A 22,558-nucleotide genomic window follows, 5' to 3' on the forward strand; every position below is an offset into this window, starting at 1 on the left:
AGCATCATATCACATGAAACCAAACAGTAGCAAGGACGAAGGAGCTGACGCAATATTCACAACACAGGGCTGAAAAATAGAACAGCACAAAACAAAACAAGTAGTGAATGTGAATACATATTGAGAGTTTTAGTATGCAAGATTTTCTCCTTTCGCTTATGTGTGTGTGTGTGTGTGTACACACACATACACACATTCACACCTACATATACATATATTATATATATATATATATATATTTTTTTTTTTACTCCTATGTAATTTGTTTGTAAACGAGCCACTGCCCACTAGGAAACAAGCGTTGAAAGATGTTGGTACTATTCCATTGCCTACCAACATGGGGATCACCAGTTCCAATCCCTGTGTTACCTCCGGCTTGGTTGGGCGTCCCTACAGACACAATTGGTTGGTCTGTGGGTGGGAAGCTGGATGTGGGTACATGTCCTGATCACTGCACTAGCGCCCCCTTTGGTCAGTCGGGGTGCATGTTCAGGGGGAGGGGGAACTGGGGGGAATAGCGTGATCCTCCCACGTGCTACGTCCCCCTGGCGAAACTCCTCACTGCCAGGTGAAAAGAAGCAGCTGGTGACTCCACATGTATCGGAGGAGGCATGTGGTAGTCTGCAGCCCTCCCCAGATCAGCAGAAGGGGTGGAGCAGCGACCGGGACGGTTTGGAAGAGTGGGGTAATTGGCTGGATGCAATTGGGGAGAAAAAGGGAGGGATAATCCAGTAAAAAAGAAAGATGAAGGTCGCAAATGTACTGATGCCCTAACCATAAATCCAGTTAAAGTATGCTTGTGTGTGTGTGTGTGTGTGTGTGTGTGTGTGTGTGTGTGTGTGTGTTTCAGGGTGCTCCAGCTGATGAATCTGACAGACTCTCGGCTCGCCCGGGCCGGGAACGAGCGACTAGAACTCGCCATGCTCAGCTTTTTTGAGCAGTTTCGAAAGATCTACATTGGTGACCAGGTGCAAAAATCCTCCAAGGTAAATACTCCCACTAATGAGTTTTTGTTTTTTAATATTATTTGTTAGCAGCATGTATCCGTCATAGGAATCCACTGCTAAGCTAGCCCCTGCACTGGCTTATGCCTTGTCATTTCCCCTCGCTCTGTCCCTCTAAACTAACCACTGGTGATGGGAGTCTTTTTTTGTTGCATTGTATAGTGCTGACCACAGCATTTTGTATGGAAGCAGAGGGTACTCAGTCTGGTACTACTGGTGTGTGCGTGTGTGTTTGTGTGTCGTTTTACCATTGTTTAGCTTAACACAGTGTAATTCAACAAGCATTCTAACTGACCAAATTTGTTCTCTTTGCTCTGAACAGAAACTACAAAATGTGAATGGCCCAGATAAGTGGTGGAATGTAGAATCACTAGTTACCTCCACATGTGTCTCTCTGGTTAGTTTTTAGCTCATCTTTACCCTCAAAGTAATTTTACTACCGAGCTTGACTCAAAGTTTTATTGATCAGATCCTCAGCAGACGAAACCTTGTAGTATGAGTTGAGTAAACGGGTTATTATAGTTGGCGCTAGCAGGCGTTGCCAAATAAGATGCTGTATCCTCGTATTGACTGATACTGTAAATTCGGTAATGAGCTTATAACATCCCCTGCCAAAATAAGTCGACTCAGGGCAAGTAGGAAAGGCAGTGCTAAAATGGTTTCTGAATTTTAAGAACTAGGTCGGAATCCTAGTTCCAGTCCTATGATGGCCTGGCGGCCTGTCCAGGGTATCTCCCCGCTTGCTGCCCAATGACTGCTGGGATAGGCTCCAGCATCCCGCGACCCTGAGAGCAGGATAAGCGGTTTGGATAATGGAAGGTCGGCATCCTCACATTTACCAACATGAGGAAAGAGCCTACAAATTGTAATTAGCCTAGCCAATTCCAAGTATAAGATGGGCTCCATTATCTCTACAACCCTCTGTGTCCTGAGCAATCTCTCTGACTTTAGAATGGCATCCCCATTCATAGACGTCTAGCTCTGCCCCAACTTGATGATCTCATGTTGCTCATTTTCCATGTGTACTTAGGGCTGTCACAATTATTACATTTTTACATGATTATTACCCGACTGCGATTATTTGACCGGACGGCGATCATTTTACATAATTGTCAAAATCTTTTCCATTCATTTTTATAAAAATGGCTGGATGAAACTAACAGAAATGTCATATTTCCAACACTATTTCCACATTGTTTTCCACCGTTTGTTGTTTGACTGGCGCTCTTTCAATGACGCCGTCTTGTTGCGCCCCTTCTGCGATGGTGTAATGGCACATTTGACCTAACCGCGAAGATTTTGCATAATCGCCAGAATGGTTTCCATTCATTTGTATAAAAACAGGTGGATGAAACTAACAGAAATATCATATTTCCATCAGTATTTCTGTCTTTTTCCACCATTTCTTGTTTGACTGGCGCTCTATAATGATGTCATCTTGTTGCGCAACATGATTGGTGAATTAGCGCCAGCAAACTGTTTATCTTGAGACGCTTATTCTGTAATATTCGATGACTGCATTTCGACGAGCATCTGTTGACATTAACATCATGGATGTAGCTGCAAAGGCAAACACCACAGCACTGCTGTGGGCACATGTTGATTTTAAGCCAAATGAAAAAGGAGAGCCCGATAACTTGACGGAGGTGATTTGTCAGATTTGCAGCAAAAAGGTGGCGATCAAAAGGGCTAATACCACAAAACATCTACGGATCCACCACCCCACCCAGTTCGCCGAACTTGGAAAGACAGCCACCGCCGCAGTTCCATCCCGGCGATTGGCTATTCCTGAAGCTTTCGGACGAGTGTCTAAATATAAACGTGACAGTACCAGATGGTGCAGTTAACCAACAGTGTAATGGGGTATATAGTCAAAGAAATGTATCAGAGGAAGCATGTACTTGTCTGCAGCCCTCCCCAGATTGGCAGAGGGGGTGCAGCAGCGACCGGGATGGCTCAGCAAATAGGGTAATTGGCCAAGTACAATTGGGGAGAAGGGGGGGAGAGAGAGCACAAAAAACAACACCCAATTAAATCGTTAACCGTGATTAATTGTATGACGATTAATCGTCAACTTAAATTTCATGATCGTGACAGCCCTATGTGTACTTGCTTCTGCCTTACTGTACCCTTAAAGGGAACTTTCACTAATGGTTTTGACTATGTGCAACAAGTACTGATGGATAATGTAGTCGATTGAAGCAATAAAGTCCTCAGTGTGTACTACATTGACTGAGAATTCGGCGCTCTCCTGCTCACAGTCTTTCCCACAGTGCCAACGTGTACCAGAATACATTACGCGTAAGCCTCTTTGTCGTCGTCCATCAAATCCTCTGCGCTAGTGTTGGGTGTCATTTCCACCACCGGAAACATGGCTTAGCCAAGAAAATAAGGATGTGCTTGTTGAACAGCATGTTTTAGTGTATTAGAAACACTGCTAGGCTGTAGTTTTTTCCGGCCGACAAATGACGTCACAATAAGTCACTTAGCAGCTGGAAAAAAACTTGAAACTTAGTTTCACTGCCGCCCCAGAGATGCAGAAACGATTGGGAACAACTGCAGGTGTTTTTCAGGTGCCATCCCTGTCTCAGATAGACAGAGATAAGGTTAAAAACTGGTGAATTTTCACTTTAAAGCTTGATGCTTGCGAGCATAGCTTATGGGCAGTGTACTTGTAATGTGCAGCCAATGTATATAACACTGTATAATGCCACTAGCTCTATTTTGGCCAGTCCTTCCTTTCCATCATCTTTTTGGTCAAATCCAAACCATTTGATAACCCTAACCAGTTGGTAAAATCCTTGTCCAAAGATCAGATCTTTAAAACATAGAACAAGTCTTGATGCTTTAATTTCATCGTTAACTGCAGAACAGTTAATGATGATTTCTTTTGAAAATTTTCCTTCCTTTTGTCTTTGTTGCAAAGTGCTATCCATCTTTAGTACAGCTAATTTTCATTTGTAGAAATTTACAAAGAAGTAAAGTATTATGGATGGACAGGATTTATAACAACTGGTCAAACTAAAGCCACTTTAGTCCCCCTTTTTGTCCAAGGATGAAATCTTTAAAATATAGGATATTATAGCAGATGTGGACATGGCTGCAAGTGTTCGTAAAAAGGTGTGTTTGGCTATATCTGTTATTCATATACATTGGACTGGACTTCAGGTGACCTGTAAGTATGCGTGTGACTGTCTTTCAGCTTTATAGGAGGCTATCAGAGGTTCTGGGGCTGAATGATGAAACCATGGTGCTCAGTGTCTTTATTGGGAAAATGTGAGTTTTACAAGATTAATATTTAAGTGTATCTGTCCATCAAATGTGTAATTACAGATATTCAAGTGTGTGCGCATGGATGTATATACACTATATTGCCAAAAGTATGTGGACACCCCTTCTAATAAGAGGATTTGTCTGTTACAGCCACATCCATTGCTGGTCGCATGAAATCAAGCACACAAGCCATGCAGTATCTATAGACAAACATTGGGAGTAGAATGGGTCATACAGAAGAGCTCAGTGACTTTCAACGTGGCACTGTCATAGGATTTCACCTTTCCGACAAGTCAGTTGGTCAAATTTCTTCCCTGTTAGAGCTGCCTCGGTCAACTGTCAGCATTCTTATTCTGAAGTGGAAAACTCTGGGAGCAACAACAGCTCAGCCCTTGAAGCAGTAGGCCACATAAGCTCACAGAACGAGACCACCAAGTGCTGAAGTGCATAGCACGTAGAAATTGTCTGTCCTCAGTTGCAACAGTCTCCAAGCTTCTGATGGACTCGTCATGTCCAAACCACACAGCTTATCCACAGGGGTGCCTCAAGGGTCAGTGCTCGGTCCCCTTCTCTTCTCAATATACACCACCTCACTTGGTGCAATCATCCGCTCCCATGGTTTCTCATAACATTGCTATGCTGATGTTACCCAGCTCTTCCTATTCGAGATCGAAGCTCCCTCTTAACTTGGTCATACTCCTTCCTGCATTTCATTAAGCTGGCGCTCAGGGTGGGAAAAAACAGCACAGGCTTATTATTGTACATGATGGGACCCTTATTCTCTCTGGACTGTTGTGCGGTGATATGTAGGATTTTGTCCCGATCTCAATATTTGAGCTGGCATATCAGGACAGATCTCGGTCTCTGGTCTGCAAGTGGACGGAGTGCAGAAGCCCAGTGTGCCTGCTCTACTCTCAGGGGCTCAGTGAAATGCTCTTTTCCCAGGGTGGCTGGGATCCAGCTAGCAAAAACAAGGTTGTTTCTCTTGCAGCTTTCCCGTAGATTAATGACATGTACACTACCGTTCAAAAGTTTGGGATCACCCAAACAATTTTGTGTTTTCCATGAAAAGTCACACTTATTCACCACCATATGTTGTGAAATGAATAGAAAATAGAGTCAAGACATTGACAAGGTTAGAAATAATGATTTGTATTTGAAATAAGATTTTTTTTACATCAAACTTTGCTTTCGTCAAAGAATCCTCCATTTGCAGCAATTACAGCATTGCAGACCTTTGGCATTCTAGCTGTTAATTTGTTGAGGTAATCTGGAGAAATTGCACCCCACGCTTCCAGAAGCAGCTCCCACAAGTTGGATTGGTTGGATGGGCACTTCTTTGAGCAGATTGAGTTTCTGGAGCATCACATTTGTGGGGTCAATTAAACGCTCAAAATGGCCAGAAAAAGAGAACTTTCATCTGAAACTCGACAGTCTATTCTTGTTCTTAGAAATGAAGGCTATTCCATGCGAGAAATTGCTAAGAAATTGAAGATTTCCTACACCGGTGTGTACTACTCCCTTCAGAGGACAGCACAAACAGGCTCTAACCAGAGTAGAAAAAGAAGTGGGAGGCCGCGTTGCACAACTGAGCAAGAAGATAAGTACATTAGAGTCTCTAGTTTGAGAAACAGACGCCTCACAGGTCCCCAACTGGCATCTTCATTAAATAGTACCTGTTAGAGCCTGTTTGTGCTGTCCTCTGAAGGGAGTAGTACACACCGGTGTAGGAAATCTTCAATTTCTTAGCAATTTCTCGCATGGAATAGCCTTCATTTCTAAGAACAAGAATAGACTGTCGAGTTTCAGATGAAAGTTCTCTTTTTCCGGCCATTTTGAGCGTTTAATTGACCCCACAAATGTGATGCTCCAGAAACTCAATCTGCTCAAAGAAGTGCCCATCCAACCAATCCAACTTGTGGGAGCTGCTTCTGGAAGCGTGGGGTGCAATTTCTCCAGATTACCTCAACAAATTAACAGCTAGAATGCCAAAGGTCTGCAATGCTGTAATTGCTGCAAATGGAGGATTCTTTGACGAAAGCAAAGTTTGATGTAAAAAAAATCTTATTTCAAATACAAATCATTATTTCTAACCTTGTCAATGTCTTGACTCTATTTTCTATTCATTTCACAACATATGGTGGTGAATAAGTGTGACTTTTCATGGAAAACACGAAATTGTTTGGGTGATCCCAAACTTTTGAACGGTAGTGTATGTATATTGTTGCATCGGCTGTAGTTTTCCAGTTGATCAACTTTCTCCATTAAAAAGACATTTTCCTTAATCAACTTGATAATAAGAGAGTCCAGCTCCACCAACTGGTCCTCTGTCACGCCGACACGCTCCTCCGCCTCGGTTACGCAGGAGTTCAGCTTATCCAGCATAGTTTTCAGTCCAGAGATAGACTGATTAATTAGGGTCAAGTTTACTGAAGAGGGCTTGATTACCGTTTCTTATCTCTTGAAGAATAAGTGAGTCTTCTGCGCCGCCATTATGTGAGCTTCTTGGTCACCAGTCCCAGTAATACTTTCTCTGCAAATGTCGGGATTTGCTCACTAGCTGACTTTTTAGTTGTTTATTCCTGGGTCTCGGGGGCATACTATAGTTGTCCAACTGAATTAAAAGTGGTTTTGGGTGTTTATAAAGGTTTTAAAATTAACCCTTTGGCTAGCATCTACTAGCTTCACTGCATCACGTGAGTCTTCCATTGTAGGGAAATCTTAATGCTACAGCATACAATGACATTCTAGAGAAATGTGTACTTTCAACTTTGTGGTAACAGTTTTGGGAAGGCCTTTCCTGTTTCAGCATAACAATGCCCTGTGTGCAAAGCGAGGTCCATAAAGATATGGTTTGTCGAATTTGGTGCGGAAGAACTTGACTGGCCTGCACAGAGCCCTGACCTCAACCCCATCCAACACCTGTGGGATGAACTGGAACTCCCAACTGCAAGCCAAGCCTTCTCCCCAATGGCTAATGGGAGCGAATCCCCACAGCCATATTCCATAATCTAGTGGAAAGACCTCAAAGGGGGAACCAACTCCATATTAAAGCCCATGGTTATCGAAGGAGATGTTAAACAAGCACATGCCAGTGTGATATACAGGTGTCCACATACTTTTGGCCATGAGCATGTATTTATTTTTTAATTTTTGAGTATGTTTGTCTAAGCATGTGTTTTGACAAGTATATGTTTAGATGTGTATTGTTTGTGTGTTTGTTCTGGAATAGTTATATAATCTAGAAGATGTTCTACCCATTACAGATGTAACATCACTGTGAGGGCTGCCACGGCACCCAAAATGAAAAATGATCCAATTATTAAGAGAATTTTGTTTTCTTATCTTCTTTGTCAACTTAACAGATGTCTGCATGCTATATAATATAGGCCTAGTTTAATCAAGGTCTTCATCTTATAAGGTTCCTTATCTGCAAGGTAGCCCATGCTAATGATTATTTAAAGATAAGGTTATAGGTATTATGAGAGATCGGGATGTTGATATGACTACTACACAGAACACAATACTAAATTAAATATAAGTAAAGTTTATTGACATGTTTCCAAGAGGAAATCTTTTATGTTGACCAGTTATTCACATTCACACGTATATCCCCTTTGTTGCAAGCCAAGCAACAAGTAGTGGTGTAACAAAGTGCTTCGTATTCCTCTCTTGTCTTTTCTGATCTTTTTCGCAGCATCACCAATCTGAAGTACTGGGGCCAGTGTGAACCAATTACCTCCAAGACCCTTCAGCTGCTCAATGACCTCTCCTTAGGATATCCTTTACGTATATTGTGTTTTCTGTTCGCAGGATTCTCAACCTTTTCGAGTCGCGACCCCCCCCCCCCCTGGATAATCAGGTTGCTGTTTGAGACCCCCCCCAAGCACTGGGACATTAATCTCACAACGCCCCAATGCAAAAACATTCATCGCTCATAGCTGTCTGCCAGAGATTGTTCAGGGTTTACTGTAATACAACACATGAAAGCTCCAGAACTCACACAGGAGGACCGCTGCTTTGCCTACAGACAGAACAACAACAATCTCGATTTTGGCTTTCATTAGTGTTTTTAATATCTCATATGTGTACACACTTTGACTCTCACAAACGCACTCAATAAAATCTCTGCCCCCCCCCCCCCGTTTTCTCCCCAATTGTATCCGGCCAATTACCCCACTCTTCCGAGCTGTCCCAGTCGCTGCTCCACCCCCTCCGCTGATCCGGGGAGGGCTGCAGACTACCACATGCCTCCTCCCATACGTGTGGAGTCGCCAGCCGCTTCGTTTCACCTGACAGTGAGGAGTTTCGCCAGTGGGACGTAGTGCATGGGAGGATCACGCTATTCCCCCGTTTCCCCCGAACAGGCACCCCGACCAACCAGAGGAGGCACTAGTGCAGCGACCAGGACACATACCCACATCCGGCTTCCCACCCACAGACATTGCCAATTGTATCTGTAGGGACACCTGACCAAGCCGGAGATAATACTGGGATTCGACCCGGTGATGACTGTGTTGGTAGGCAAGGGAATAGACCGCCACGCCACCCAGACGCCCCCCAGTAAAATCTGTTCTAACCAATTTATATCATTCCCCTCTCTAAAATATGTGATTTTATTTTTTTCCCACATTGCTGTGGAACTGCCACCGTGGCTATGCGTTGCAAATTGTGGTCACTCGCTCATGGACGATCAGAGAGGGACTCTTGGTAGGGACGTTTAGCACGGACGTTTTGTAAGGATGTTTGATAAATCAGCTATATACTACGTTAACCTTGTTGTTCTGGACTGCACCTGTTAGTAGTCTACTTTTGTCCTCGCTGTCCTACGATTTTCTCAACAACCATTCCTCCACACACAATAGCCACCAAGACCACTGGATTCCAGGGTCCTCTTAAGAAGCTGATGCTTGGGGCATCTGGGTAGTGTACCGGTCTATTCCGTTGTCTAGCAACACGAGGATCGCTGGTTCAACTCCCCGTGTTACCTCCGGCTTGGAGGTAAAATGGGACACAAATGGCCGTCACAATTGGCCAGGACACAGTTGGCCGTCTCTGCGGGTGGGAAGCTGGATATGGGTGTGTCCTGGTCGCTGCACTAGCGCCTCCTCTGGTCGGGACTAGGGGGAATAGCGTTATCCTCATGCATGCTACGGCCCCCCGGTGAAACTCCTCACTGTCAGGTGAAAAGAAGCGGCTGGTGACTCCACATGTATGGGAGGAGGTATGTGGTAGACTGCAGCCCTCCCCGGCTCGGCGGAGGGGGTGGAGCAGCGACCGGGACGGCTCAGAAAATAGGGTAATTGGCCAAGTACAACTGGGGAGAAAAGGGGGGGGTGTTCTTTGCAAGCCAGTGTCTCCATTGATTTCTACTTGCTGTCAATTAGTTTGTGCGTTCACAAGCTGTTAGGCGAGGGGGCATATTCTTTTGTAGTGTGTTTTTCAAAACATAGCTAGCTCTTGCTAACTTCCTCCCAGGATCACTCACTCCCACTGTAAGGTACAGAACACACCACAAGCATTTTGTTGGTTTTTAATCGTAGTTGGAGAAATTCTTTAATATAGCAACATGTGTTGTTATGTAGTTGTCATTCGCTGGCGTCCTCCCACCTGGCCACATTCAGCATGAACACACAAACTGAATAATACAGTGATGGTGTTTACATGCACAATTAAGTCGAGCTGCGGTTACAGCTCCGTTAGGCCATGTAATTGGACTACTGTCATTGTCCCAGTATACAAGAACCGGGAGAGAACTGATTTATTTACGAAAGTATGTCCGACCCCGGTACAGTAGGTGGCGACATGCCCCCTTTCAGCTGGTTGCTGAAATGGTTGACCTGTTGCGTCACATACCAAACAAGTAAGCCGGCCTGTTTGAGGCGCTTCCAACCGAACACGGGTTTGCTCGGGGGTTCTTTTAAATCCCGGTTCTTTTTCATTTCCGCCGCTTTCTTAAATAGCTCGCCATTCCGCGTTCTCCTTCCATCCATGTGCTTCAGGATATTCAGCTCCTTTAGCTGACACAACATAAAAGTTTGTCTCCTTGTCTGTCCAGAAATGCCTGGTTCTCGCTCTAGCACTCGCCATGGGGATACTGTTGATACTGCACTGTTCAACTCCCGGGTGAAAGACCGCCACGGGAACTATGGATCATGTGCAGAACGCCTAGGCCAGTTCGGGGGGCCGATTGAGGCGTATACATGCCAGAGTAAATTGAGCACCAACCGCGTTATCTAGGTGTGTTAGTCCGACTTCCAGAAATTCGATTTAGTGCGATTTCAGTCAGACTAACACGTTTACATGTATTTTAAAAGTCCAGTTGTAGTCGGACTAACACAATAAATCCACTTTTACTAACTTCATGTAAACGTACTGAGTACTCAGTGCGTTTACATGATGTTGTATTCAGTGTGCCTCGGGGCTGTCTGTCTGGTAGGAATCTTATGTAATTTGGCGAAAACACATTTTTAGGCTGAGTGTAAACCGCGTGGTTGATCCCTTTGTCTGTTCTCCTTGACGTATTTATGTGTACATACAGCAGTGTGAGAAAGTTGGTGAAGCTCAGTGCTGTCCAGTTCATGCTGAATAACCACACGGTAAGTATTTCAAATACACAATACGTGTACAGTTAACTTGACATTACACAATCATAGGGTTTTACTGATCTCTCGTGTGTTGTATAGTCACCACAGATACATTTCTCTTTATTTCCTGTCTGTGTGCCTCGTGATTTAGAAATACATCTTGACGGGTAGTGTAGCAATCTATTCCGTTGCCTACCAACACAGGGATCGCTGATTTGAATCCCCGTGTTACCTCCGGCTTGGTCGGGCGTCCCTACAGACACAATTGGCTATGTCTGTGGGTGGGAAGCCGGATGTGGGTACATGTCCTGGTCGCTGCACTAGCGCCTTCTCTGGTCAGTCGGGGCGCCTGTTAAGGGGGGAGGGGGAACTGGGGGGAATAGCGTGATCCTCCCACGTGCTACGTCCCCCTGGTGAAACTCCTCACTGTCAGGTGAAAAGAAGCGGCTGGCGACTCCACATGTATGGGAGGAGGCATGTGGTAGACTGCAGCCCTCCCCGGATTGGCCGAGGGGGTGGAGCAGCAACCAGGAAGGCTCGGAAGAGTGGGGTAATTGGCCAAGTACAATTGGGGGGAGAAATCCCCCCCCCCCCAAAAAAAAAGTTTTAATGGTAATGCAGGCTTATGCAGTGATGTCATATTCTGTCATTTCAGAGCCAGCACTTCTCCTTCCTGGGAGTCAACAACCAGTCCAATCTTAGCGACATGCGCTGTCGGACGACTTTTTACACTGCACTTGGACGCCTGCTCATGGTCGACCTAGGTAACTACATGCAGCAGTTTTGCAGAAAATGGAAGGATTTTACGCAGTATGTCTTTGGGTGGACTGATGTTTGCGTGTGTTTGCGCAGGCGAGGACGAGGACCAGTTTGAGCAGTTCATGCTCCCTCTGACAGCTGCGTTTGAAACTGTGGCTCAGATGTTCAGCACCAGCACCTTCAATGAACAGGAAGCCAAGGTGAGAGACACACTTACACATGCAGTCAAGGTTACAACAGACAGCTCCCACTAACACTTTGATACAGCAACGTGTGGCTATAACAGTGTTGGGTGATTCTCTTCATCCTGTTGTCGTGGTCCGTTTTTCTAACCTGCAACTCCAGTTGGGTGAACTAGGACAAAAATCTTGCAGGACAGAGTTTCATGGTAGAATTTTAACGTGACAGTTTAGTCATGATGGCGGCACAGTGGTTAGCGCGGTCGCCTCCCAGCAAGAAGGTCCTGGGTTCGAGCCCCGGGGTAGTCCAACCTTGGGGGTCGTCCCGCGTCGTCCTCTGTGTGGAGTTTGCATGTTCTCCCCGTGTCTGTGTGGGTTTCCTCCGGGTGCTCCTGTTTCCTCCCACAGTCCAAAGACATGTAGGTCAGGTGAATCAGCCGTACTAAATTATCCCTAGGTGTGAAGGTGTGTGTGTGTGTGGGCCCTGTGATGGACTGGCGGCCTGTCCAGGGTGTCTCCCCGCCTGCTGCCCGCGACCCTGAGAGCAGGTTTGGGTAATGGATGGATGGAGTTTAGTCATCAGTACATAATAACTACTGGTATCTTTGAATTATATTGAAATTGGCCACTCAGAATGATTAAAGGTTGGTAGATTTGCAATATCTACTAAGTGTAACATTAACGTGGTGTGGTATGTTTGTTTTCGTATGCGCTATAGTCATTGTGCAACAGTTTTTGTTTTTTACGGATCACCTCAGAAATACCCCAAACAAATGATTCTTTTTGCCTCAAGTGAAGGAGTTCAAGTGTCTCGGGGTCTTGTTCATGAGTGAGGGTAGGATGGAGCGGGAGATTGACAGGCGGATTGGTGCAGAATCAGCAGTCATGCAGATGTTGTACCGGACCGTTGTGGTGAAGAGGGAGCTGAGCCGGAAGGCAAAGCTTTCAATTTACCAGTCAGTCTTCGTTCCAGCCCTCACCTGTGGTAATGAGTTTTGGGTTGTGACCGAAAGGGTGAGATCGCGGATACAAGCGGCTGAAATGAGTTTCCTCCGTAGGGTGTCTGGGCTCAGCCTTAGAGATAGGGTGAGGAGCTCGGACATCCGGAGGGAGCTCGGAGTAGAGCCGCTGCTCCTCCGCGTCAAAAGGAGCCAGTTGAGGTGGTTCGGGCATCTGATTAGGATGCCCCCTAGGCGCCTTCCTTTGGAGGTTTTCCGGGCACGTCCAACGGGTCGTGGACTCGCTGGCGGGACTACATGTCCAATCTGGCCTGGGAACGTCTTGAGATCCCCCAGGAGGAGCTGGAGGGCATTGCTGGGGAGAGGGACTATTGGAGTGCCCTATTTAGCTTGCTGCCACCGCGACCCGACCCCGGAGAAGTGGCTGATGATGAGATGAGATGAGATGAGAAGGGATTTTTCTAAAGGCATTCATTTTGTTCTTTTTTCTTTGCAGAGGACTTTGGTGGGTTTGGTCCGAGACCTGCGAGGCATTGCCTTTGCCTTCAACGCCAAAACCAGCTTCATGATGCTCTTTGACTGGATGTATCCTTTACTGGGCTCTCGTAACCCAGGTTACTTTATGTGGGCTGTCTTATGTTCGAACCCCCTTGTTACCTCCGGCTTGGTCGGGCGTCCCTACAGACACAATTGGCCGTGTCTGCAGGTGGGAAGCCGGATGTGGGTATGTGTCCCGGTCGCTGCACTAGCGCCTCATCTGGTCGGTTGGGGGCGCCTGTTAAGTGGGGAGGGGGAACTGGGGGGAATAGCGTGATCCTCCCCCGCGTTACGTCCCCCTGGTGAACCTCCCCACTGTCAGGTGAAAAGAAGCGGCTGGTGACTCCACATGTATCGGAGGAGGCATGTGGTAGTCTGCAGCCCTCCCCGGATCAGCAGAGGGGGTGGAGCAGCAACCGGGATGGCTCAGAGAAGGGGAGATTGGCCAGGTACAATTGGGAAGAAAAAAAGGGAGGGGGGGTTGGAAATGGAGTTTCTGTATTCTGATAGTGATTTAGGAATTATTTGAAATGCAATATTGGATTGTTCATGAGCTCCGGAAATATGAGTGCTAAAAGCGAAACTGGTCTGTTAAGCAAAAGATTGATTTAAAGAGGTACTAAACACTTACATGTGTTTTAGCTGTAAACTGAATGATATGACTGTACAGTGATGAAACACATCAATGCTGGTGTTAATGTTGACGTTTTTTACCAAATTTATAAAAATTGGCATTGCATACGTTGAAAGTGGCTCAACACGCCATCTATTGTTTTAAATCAGCCATGACACTTGCAAGGCCAATGCTGGCCTAGAGTTGACAGGTTGGGATTGATCTATGTAATGGAATAAAAAGGAAAAGAAAAAGTTAATGCCCTCAAATCAGAGGTGGACGACCCAACTTCCCCAGCCCCCTGCCCTTGAGTATGAGTCTGTGAAATTGCGGCCATTTTCAAATATATGCTAATTGAGACTCGTGATTCACAGAAGTTTACCTGCTACCCTTGTGCCTTTCTCAATGTACAGTTAGGTATAGTTATGTTATTTCATCATTTTCAATTTTAGGGCAATGGTTTGGACTTGTAGGCGGCACAGTGGTGCGATGGTTAGCGCGGTCGCCTCACAGCAAGAAGGTTCTGGGTTCGAGCCCCAGGGTAGTCCAACCTTAGGGTCGTCCCAGTTCGTCCTCTGTGGAGTTTGCATGTTCTCCCCGTGTCTGCATGGGTTTCCTCCGGGGGCTCCGGTTTCCTCCCACAGTCCAGAGACATGTAGGTCAGGTGAAGCGGCCGTACTAAATTGTTGAGTGTGTGTGTGTGTGTGTGTGTGTGTGTGTGTGTGTGTGTGTGTGTGTGTGTGTGTGTGTGTGTGTGTGTGTGTATCTGTATCGGCCCTGTGATGGCCTGGCGGCCTGTCCAGGGTGTCTCCCGGCCTGCCGCCTAATGACTGCTGGGATAGGCTCCAGCTTCCCTGAGAGCAGGATAACCATGTGCCATGGAGAGCCATGTGTATGCGGGTTTTCATTCCAACCCGACTCCACACCAGGTGATTTCACTGATATTCTCTTGCTCATTGGTTGAAGGGTTGCTAATCAGTGATGTGGAGTCTGGCTGGAATGAAAACTTGCATACACATGGCTCTCCATCGCACATGGTTAGCCACCCCTGGGCTAATGGATGTTTGGACTCGTGCTTTAAATTGGCTGTAGAAGCACCAGCGGACAACTGGGTTGGTTGGGCTGGGCTGGCGCCGAGGCTGGGCGAGCAGTCATCCCGTCACCTGCCTCTTGCTGCCAGAAAGCCGCATCACAGCAGTCGGTGCATTTTCACGAGGTGAAGCCCGATGCCGTGCCAGAAGGCAGGCTAGTGGAGGGGACCAGCTGGGTACAATGGTGTGCGGCGACGAGCCGGCAACTTGTACCGCGCCCTTTTCGTGAATCTCCCCAGCTGCCCCTGACCATGCTCCTCCCTCACACATCCATACCACCCCTTCTCTGCGCCTCCCCCTCTCAGTCCCTTGCCCATTTTTAGCATTTTTCAAAATTATGCAGTGGGTGGAGTTGGGCTTAGACCTGGGGGAGAAGTTATACTTTATTAATATGGTGATTCAAGAGAAGAACCTTTTCAGTGCCTTCCTTTACCTAGCGCACAGATATCCAGCATATATGCCTATTTTGCAGAGAGCAATTGAGCTTTGGTACCATGACCCAGCATGCACCACACCTGTCCTCAAACTCATGGCTGAACTTGTTCACAACAGGTAAATATTCTCATTGATTCAGCTGTACATGTAGAAGCTGTCTAATATACTAATACCTATTTCAAAATTCAACCAAAACTTTTAAAAAATGTTTGCTCTTGGGTGAAGCTCATTAGTTGAGGCAAGGAGAGTGGTAATTAAAATTTAGTTATAATTCCAAAATTGTAATTTCCAAGATGCTCCTTCACTTGTCAAATCAGTCTGACACCTGACGTTTGACTTATTTCTAGGTCCCAAAGGCTACAGTTTGATGTGTCCTCACCCAATGGGATCCTACTCTTCAGAGAAACCAGCAAAATGATCACTACCTATGGTAACCTCACCAGACTTTCTCTTCCCCTCCATCACCAACCGTTATACATTACACCACCTTTCTCCTGACCCTCCCTCCTCTCCTAAATAGCTGTAATATGCTTATTGTAAATGCTTGTATAGTTTAGCCTGTCTATATGTATCATGTTAGTTTTGCAAATCACACCTCTCTCCGGGGTTTTGCACAGACATTGACAGTGACCCTCTCCCCCGTAATACTGAGTGCCTCACCAAACATCAGTTGGGGAAAAAATCCAACGAAACCAAAGACGAAGAACTGCAGAAAGTTGCTCAAATTTTCACAGCACGGCGAACAGGTCGGGCTCTGTCAAGTCATGTCAAGTCCATTTTATTTGAACATTTGCCTCAGGGGGCTTTACAGCAATACAACATCCTGTCCTTAGACCCCTCCATCAGATAAGGAACAACTCCCTAAAACAACATTTAATAGGGAGAAAAAATAGGAAGAAACCTCAGGGAGAGCAGCAGAGGAGGGGTCTCTCTCCCAAGACGGACAGACGTGCAATGGATGTTGTGTGTACAGAATACAACACAATTCAGAATACAACATTGAAAGGATAACAGAATTAGGACGGAATTATAAGATATATGACAAATATGATGAGGAGGATGCCAAGTAGTGTCCAGATGCCACCGGAACAGCCTAGGACCTGAGCCACGTGGCCAGCATCACCATGTAGACCTGACCGGAGGACAGCCTTGACAGACAGGTCTTCATTGACCTCACACATTATGAGGACCCTGGAAAGACTCATCTTGGAGCAGCTTCGGCCCATGGTCAAGCCACACTTAGAACCCCTCCAGGTCGCCTACAAGCTCCGACTGGGAGTTAAGGATGCCATCATTTACCTGCTTAACCGTGCCTATGCCCACCTGGATAAGCCAGCGAGCACTGTGAGGGTCATGTTCTTTGACTTCTCTAGTGCCTTCAGCACCATCCAGCTGGCTCTACTGGGTGAGAAGCTGACAGCAATGCAGGTAGATGCCCCCCTTGTGTCCTGAATTGTTGACTACCTTACTGGCAGACCACAGTATGTGCGCTTGCAACACTGTGTGTCAGACAGTGGTCAGCAACACTGGGGCTCCGCAGGGGACAGTCCTGTCTCCCTTCCTTTTCACCCTCTACAACACGGACTTCAACTAGCACACAGAGTCCTGCCATCTTCAGAAGTTCTCTGATGACTCTGCTGTAGTCGGATGCATCAGTAAGGGTGAGGAGGCTGAGAACGGGGCTGTGGTGGGAAAGTTTGTCACGTGGTGTGACCGAAGCCATCTGCAGCTCAACGTGACTATGACAAAGGAGCTGGTTGTTGATCTGAGGAGGGACATGACACCAGTGACCCCTGTTTCCATCCAGGGGGTCAATGTGGACACCTGGAATACTACAAGTACCTGGGGGTGTATATAGACAATAAACTGGACTGAGCTAAGAACACTGATGTCCTCTACAAGAAGGGACAGAGCCGTCTCTACTTTTTGAGGAGGCTGAGTTCCTTCAAAATCTGCCAGACAATGCTCAGGATGTGGTATGAGTCTGTGGTGGCAGTGCTCTCCTGTTTGCTGTTGTGTGTTGGCACAGCAGGTTGAGGGTAGTGGATGCAAACAGGCTCAATAAACTGATCCGCATGGCCGGTGACGTTGTGGGGGGTGGAGCTGGACTCTGGCGGCGGTTTCTGAGAGGAGGACGCTGTTGAAGTTATGTGCCATCAAGGACAATGTCTCCCACCCACAGGAGTACTTTTAGAGATAGACTCATTATGCCGAAATGCGCTACAGAGCGCCACAGGAGGTCATTCCTGCCTGTGGCCATCAAACTTTACACCTCCTCCCTCAGAGGGTCACACACTCGATATGATTTGATATACTCTATTGATCCCCGTGGGGAAATTACGCTCTGCATTTAACCCATCCTAGCTGTGTAGCTAGGAGCAGTGGGCAGCCGCCGTGCAGCACCCGGGACCAACTCCAGTTCGTCTTGCCATGCCTCGGTCAGGGGCACAGACAGGAGTATAACCCTAACATGCATGTCATTTTTGTTTATATTTTTTATTGACTCTTGAGTCAGTAGTCATTAGACTGGCCCTTTGCCTTATTTTACCCTGTCAGTGTTTGTTTGTGCTGTTCGTTGCGTGCTGCAGTAATACAGTATAGATAGGGTGTTATATGCTGGAGCACGGTACACTAGGGGTGTAAGAAAAAATCGATATACTCGAATATCGCGATATTATCTTTTGTGATGCTGTATCGATTCTCAAAACCACTATATTGGTTTTTAATTGTTTACGTGTAAAGGTTCGTGACAAACATTTTGTGTTTTGTGTAACCCCGCGACCGCTGGATAGGTGTTGTAATCTATCTTCAGCCATTTGACTCTTCCACTCCAACGCAACAACGTAAACTGAGACAGGAAGTAGCATAGAAATCGCAATATGTCGCCTTTCTTACAGTATCGCAATATATCGCGATATATTGAATCGTAACCCCTGCAGCAGAGGAGGGGTCTCTCTCTCAAGACGGACGGACGTGCAATGGATGTTGTGTGTGCAGAATAAAACACAATTCAGAATACAACATTGAAAGGATAACAGAATTAGGACGGAATTGTAAGATATATGATAAATCCGATGAGGAGGATGCCAAAGTAGTGTCCAGATGCCACCGGAACAGCATACGTATCGTATCACCAGATTCTCGCCAATACACAGCCCTATGGTGTACATATGTTTATATATTTTATTCTTATTTTATCTTCTTTTTCTTATTATTTATGTTTTTCTTATAATTATTTCTATTTTCTTTTTATCTTGTTAGTTTTTAGTTGTTCTTTACTAGAGCGTGAGTGTCTGTAGTAGGACCCAAATTCCCCTCGGGGATGAATAAAGTAGTTCTGTTTTCTGATTGTAATGTTGGTGTATAGTAAGTGTATGTTGTTTAACAAGTTGGCATTGTTTAGTTGTGTTGACGTTGCCAGATAAGTTTTAGGCAAACTGAACACTCACCCTGCCCTAGACACCCCCCCCCCCCGCCCCGCCTAACTACTTTTCTGCGTGAAACTTGACTCTCATACGTTCACACAACTTGTGCTCCTTCTGTCTCTAGGTAACCGTATCCTAACCATAGGGGAGGTTCCTAAAGATCAGGTGTATGGCGTGAAGCTGAAGGGAGTGAGCGTGTGCTTTGCCATGCTGAAGGCGGTCCTCAGTGGCAACTACGTCAACTTTGGAGTGTTCCATCTATACGGAGATGATGCTCTTGACAATGCCTTGCAGACCTTCATCAAGCTGCTGCTGTCCATTCCTCACAGCGACTTACTAGTATGGTCAAACGCACATTTTTGCAGTATTACAACATCTAATTACTCTATAGATCGTCAATTGAAAACATTCACCCATCTAAGTATATTATTTGCAGCTGAGTTGCATGCATCAATAATAATTTGCATAAAATTGTATGAGTAATATTTCATTGCCTCATCCCTTTTGTACCACGTAAACCATATTTTCTTTTTTAAGGATTACCCTAAGCTAAGTCAGTCTTTCTACACTCTGCTGGAAGTGCTGACTCAGGACCACATGAATTTTATTGCTAGTCTGGAGCCACATGTGGTCATGTACATCCTTTCTTCAATATCTGAAGGACTCACTGCACTCGGTAATTCGCACATATACACTGGAGAACTTATGCACATTCAGTTTATATATAGCATTAGCTCATTATGCTCGTTGGGGTTAACAATTTAGCGGTTGTGTTATGCACGTGTTCCAGATACAATGGTGTGCACGGGATGCTGCTCCAGTCTGGACCACATAGTAACGTACTTGTTCAAGCAGCTATCCCGATCAACGAAGAAACGGCCTGCTGCTATGGCAACAGATGATCGATTCCTACACATCATGCAGCAACACCCAGAGATGATCCAGCAGGTCTTATGACTTGACTTATCAGCCTTTATCCTCTATCAGTTATTTTAACTGTTCAGCTATAAAAGTATATAATCCAAAGTAGCCAAGTCATAGGAAAACATCTAAAAGAAGTGATTGTTTTGTAGATGCTGTCCACAGTTCTGAATATTATCATCTTTGAGGACTGTCGGAATCAGTGGTCCATGTCACGGCCTCTATTAGGCTTAATCCTCCTCAATGAGAAGGTAAAATTTTCCTGTCTGCCATCTCAATATAAATGACTTGAGAAAACGAAAGTGTGTTCCCAAAGGTGTATCCACAATGTGTGGTTGTCTGTCCTGTAGTATTTTACTGACCTGAGGAACAGCATAGTAAATAGCCAGCCCCCAGAGAAGCAGCAAGCCATGCACTTATGTTTCGAAAACCTGATGGAAGGAATAGAGCGCAACCTGCTAACCAAGAATCGGGACAGGTCAGTTACACATCATAGTCATGCCCTTACTGACGATTGCCCTGTGGTTGTGAATTACGTTTTTTCAGATGTGTTGCGTACTTGTCTTCTCTCTCGTAGGTTCACCCAGAACTTGTCCGTATTCAGGAGAGAAGTCAACGACAGCATGAAGAATTCGACGTACGGGGTCAACAGCAACGACATGATGAGCTGACATTCCACACGGCAGTCTTTCCTTAATGCACCCAGAGTCTCCCATCCTCCCCCCTTTGCAACTTCTCTTTTCCCTGCTTGCAGTCCATGCTTTGTAACCCTACCTGCTGCATTTCTCTGCCCTTAGCCCTTAGGCCAGGACGCCTATGGATCCTCTCATAACCCCTACGAGAGTAGCTGCTGCATGTGCAGCAGCTTATGGGGATATTGGTAATTATGAAAAACCAACTTGCTTCCTTCTATGTTAACCATGATCATTCACTTTTTTGCCCCCCCCCCCGCCCCTCCCCCCTCCTTTTTGATATGAGCATATATAAATATATACAGATCTTTAAAAGCCAGTCTGTAGAGGTCATCTGCGCCACTCTTCAGGCTGTCCTGGGAGGGAAGGGGGTTGGGGTACTGAAGCTTGGGAGGATTATGTACAAACTCTGGAGGGAGTGTGTCCTAGAAAGGAAGGGAAAAAGCGCTCAAGATGGACAGGGGATAAAAGCCGGTAAACGTAGTAATTTGCTTCTGTCTGGCTTGTATAGAAAAAAAAAACATGTACATTTTTTTCGTAACATTTTGAACGTTTATAATGATTTGAATGTAAAACACAAGATGAGTATTGATGTGTGATTGAGCTTTTTACGGTGTAGTGAGTTAGTATAACTGTTTGTCTGTGGGGAGCGAGCTTTCCCCGGGAGCTCGAGAGGGAAGACAACCAGAAAGGGGGGGCATCTCAGCTGCAGAGTGGCTAGAACAGAGCAGTTAGGCTGCTGAGTTGGGAAGAATATGAAAGAGGTACATACACTAATAGGAGTAGAAAAGTCAGAGCATCCATGTTGTACATTTTTCAGTCTCTGGGTGGAGTGTTGTAAATAGCCACTTTCTGTACGACAGCAAGCTTGGCAGGGTGAAGCTCCCTGTTTTGTTTATCACAGCTCTGCCCTTCTCAAAGCTACTGCCACACATTAGATTTATGCCCTAGGTCTGTTGTGCGTACACTTGCTTGTTCCCCTTTACAGTTTGCAATGACGTGTAAGCAACATGGTTACGACTACATTTTACCCTCTGGTAGGCTGGGTGCAGTTCTCACCATTTTGTTTACACTCCTCTTCATCCCTTGGACCAGGTTTTGGGACTGCCCCATTCTTCGGAGTAGGTCCTGCAGTAGTTATCGGGGGTGGGGGTGGGTGGGGGCTGACGTGCGTGCACATTTCAGTATGTGTTGTGTTTGTGTGTGGTGACATGAAATGGCCTGGTGTGTATGTGGTGTCCCATGGTGCTGTGACTGCTATAATCTCTGATCTTTGGGCTTGAACAGTTTGGTTCTGGGTCACCTAAAAACTAGCACCCAGTTCTGGGGCGTCGGCACTGGAACGTGGGGTCTCGTCATCAGAGCTTCCTGAAGGAATTCCATTTTTAATTCAAAATACCAGAATATCACATCCGCCATGGTAGGAGTCAGAACATTGTAAACTGAGAAACAGGAATGGAGTATATTAGCAACTTGTGTTACTCTCTACGATGTTGCTGCTAACCGTTTGTGACAACTAGCTCATATCTAACCATGTCCACACTCATGGATGTTCATTTGAGTTGTTAATTTTTGAATTTATGTCCCTGATGTGAATGTGTTGGGTCCATAGAGTGAATAGCTGTTTGGATGTCTGCTACATATAGCATTGTGACTGCAAATAAACCTCCTTGGTTTGTATTTTGCTGCCTCTTTTTTATATTTTACACAAGTCAATTCAGTGGTTTTAGAGTCAGTGCATTGTCCAATTATTCCCTTAGGAAGTTTATAATTATTAAATTATAATTCATTATTAAATTATAATTATTAAATAAATACAAACTCACTTACGCTTTATCATTTCCTGTTATCACTGTCCTCTAAAAATGCAGAATATCTGTTACAGTACATACACGCCGCAAGGTTGAGATCCGGTTATTAAAACTACTGCAAGTCTTTGACAGGTAGTACTTTGCTTTGGTAAGTCATGAACTACTACTACTTTTGGCTGCTGCCACTAGGGGTCGCCACAGCGGATCATCCGTTTCCATCGCTTCCTGTCCTCTTTGTCTTCCTCTGTTACACCAGCCACTTGCATGTTCTC

General features: G+C 45.7%; 1 protein-coding gene across 2 annotated transcripts in view; it reads left to right on the top strand.

Annotated features, from left to right (window-relative positions):
• The window catches only part of xpo7 (exportin 7), a 75,175-nt gene extending 52,936 nt beyond the window's left edge, over positions 1 to 22,239 (top strand). For both annotated transcript variants that reach the window (XM_056290296.1, XM_056290295.1), the window contains 15 exons: positions 851 to 986; positions 4,207 to 4,280; positions 7,975 to 8,055; positions 10,813 to 10,876; positions 11,520 to 11,628; positions 11,717 to 11,823; positions 13,258 to 13,346; positions 15,447 to 15,554; positions 15,785 to 15,867; positions 18,987 to 19,201; positions 19,400 to 19,538; positions 19,653 to 19,810; positions 19,936 to 20,034; positions 20,134 to 20,261; positions 20,361 to 22,239. In XM_056290296.1, the coding sequence (XP_056146271.1) occupies positions 851 to 986; positions 4,207 to 4,280; positions 7,975 to 8,055; positions 10,813 to 10,876; positions 11,520 to 11,628; positions 11,717 to 11,823; positions 13,258 to 13,346; positions 15,447 to 15,554; positions 15,785 to 15,867; positions 18,987 to 19,201; positions 19,400 to 19,538; positions 19,653 to 19,810; positions 19,936 to 20,034; positions 20,134 to 20,261; positions 20,361 to 20,454 (1,684 nt within the window). In that variant the 3' untranslated portion in view covers positions 20,455 to 22,239. The remainder of the gene's footprint in view (positions 1 to 850; positions 987 to 4,206; positions 4,281 to 7,974; positions 8,056 to 10,812; positions 10,877 to 11,519; positions 11,629 to 11,716; positions 11,824 to 13,257; positions 13,347 to 15,446; positions 15,555 to 15,784; positions 15,868 to 18,986; positions 19,202 to 19,399; positions 19,539 to 19,652; positions 19,811 to 19,935; positions 20,035 to 20,133; positions 20,262 to 20,360) is intronic.
• The last annotated feature ends 319 nt before the right edge of the window (positions 22,240 to 22,558 follow it).

Source organism: Lampris incognitus, chromosome 12 (genome assembly GCF_029633865.1).
Source record: "Lampris incognitus isolate fLamInc1 chromosome 12, fLamInc1.hap2, whole genome shotgun sequence".
Taxonomy (NCBI): domain Eukaryota; kingdom Metazoa; phylum Chordata; class Actinopteri; order Lampriformes; family Lampridae; genus Lampris; species Lampris incognitus.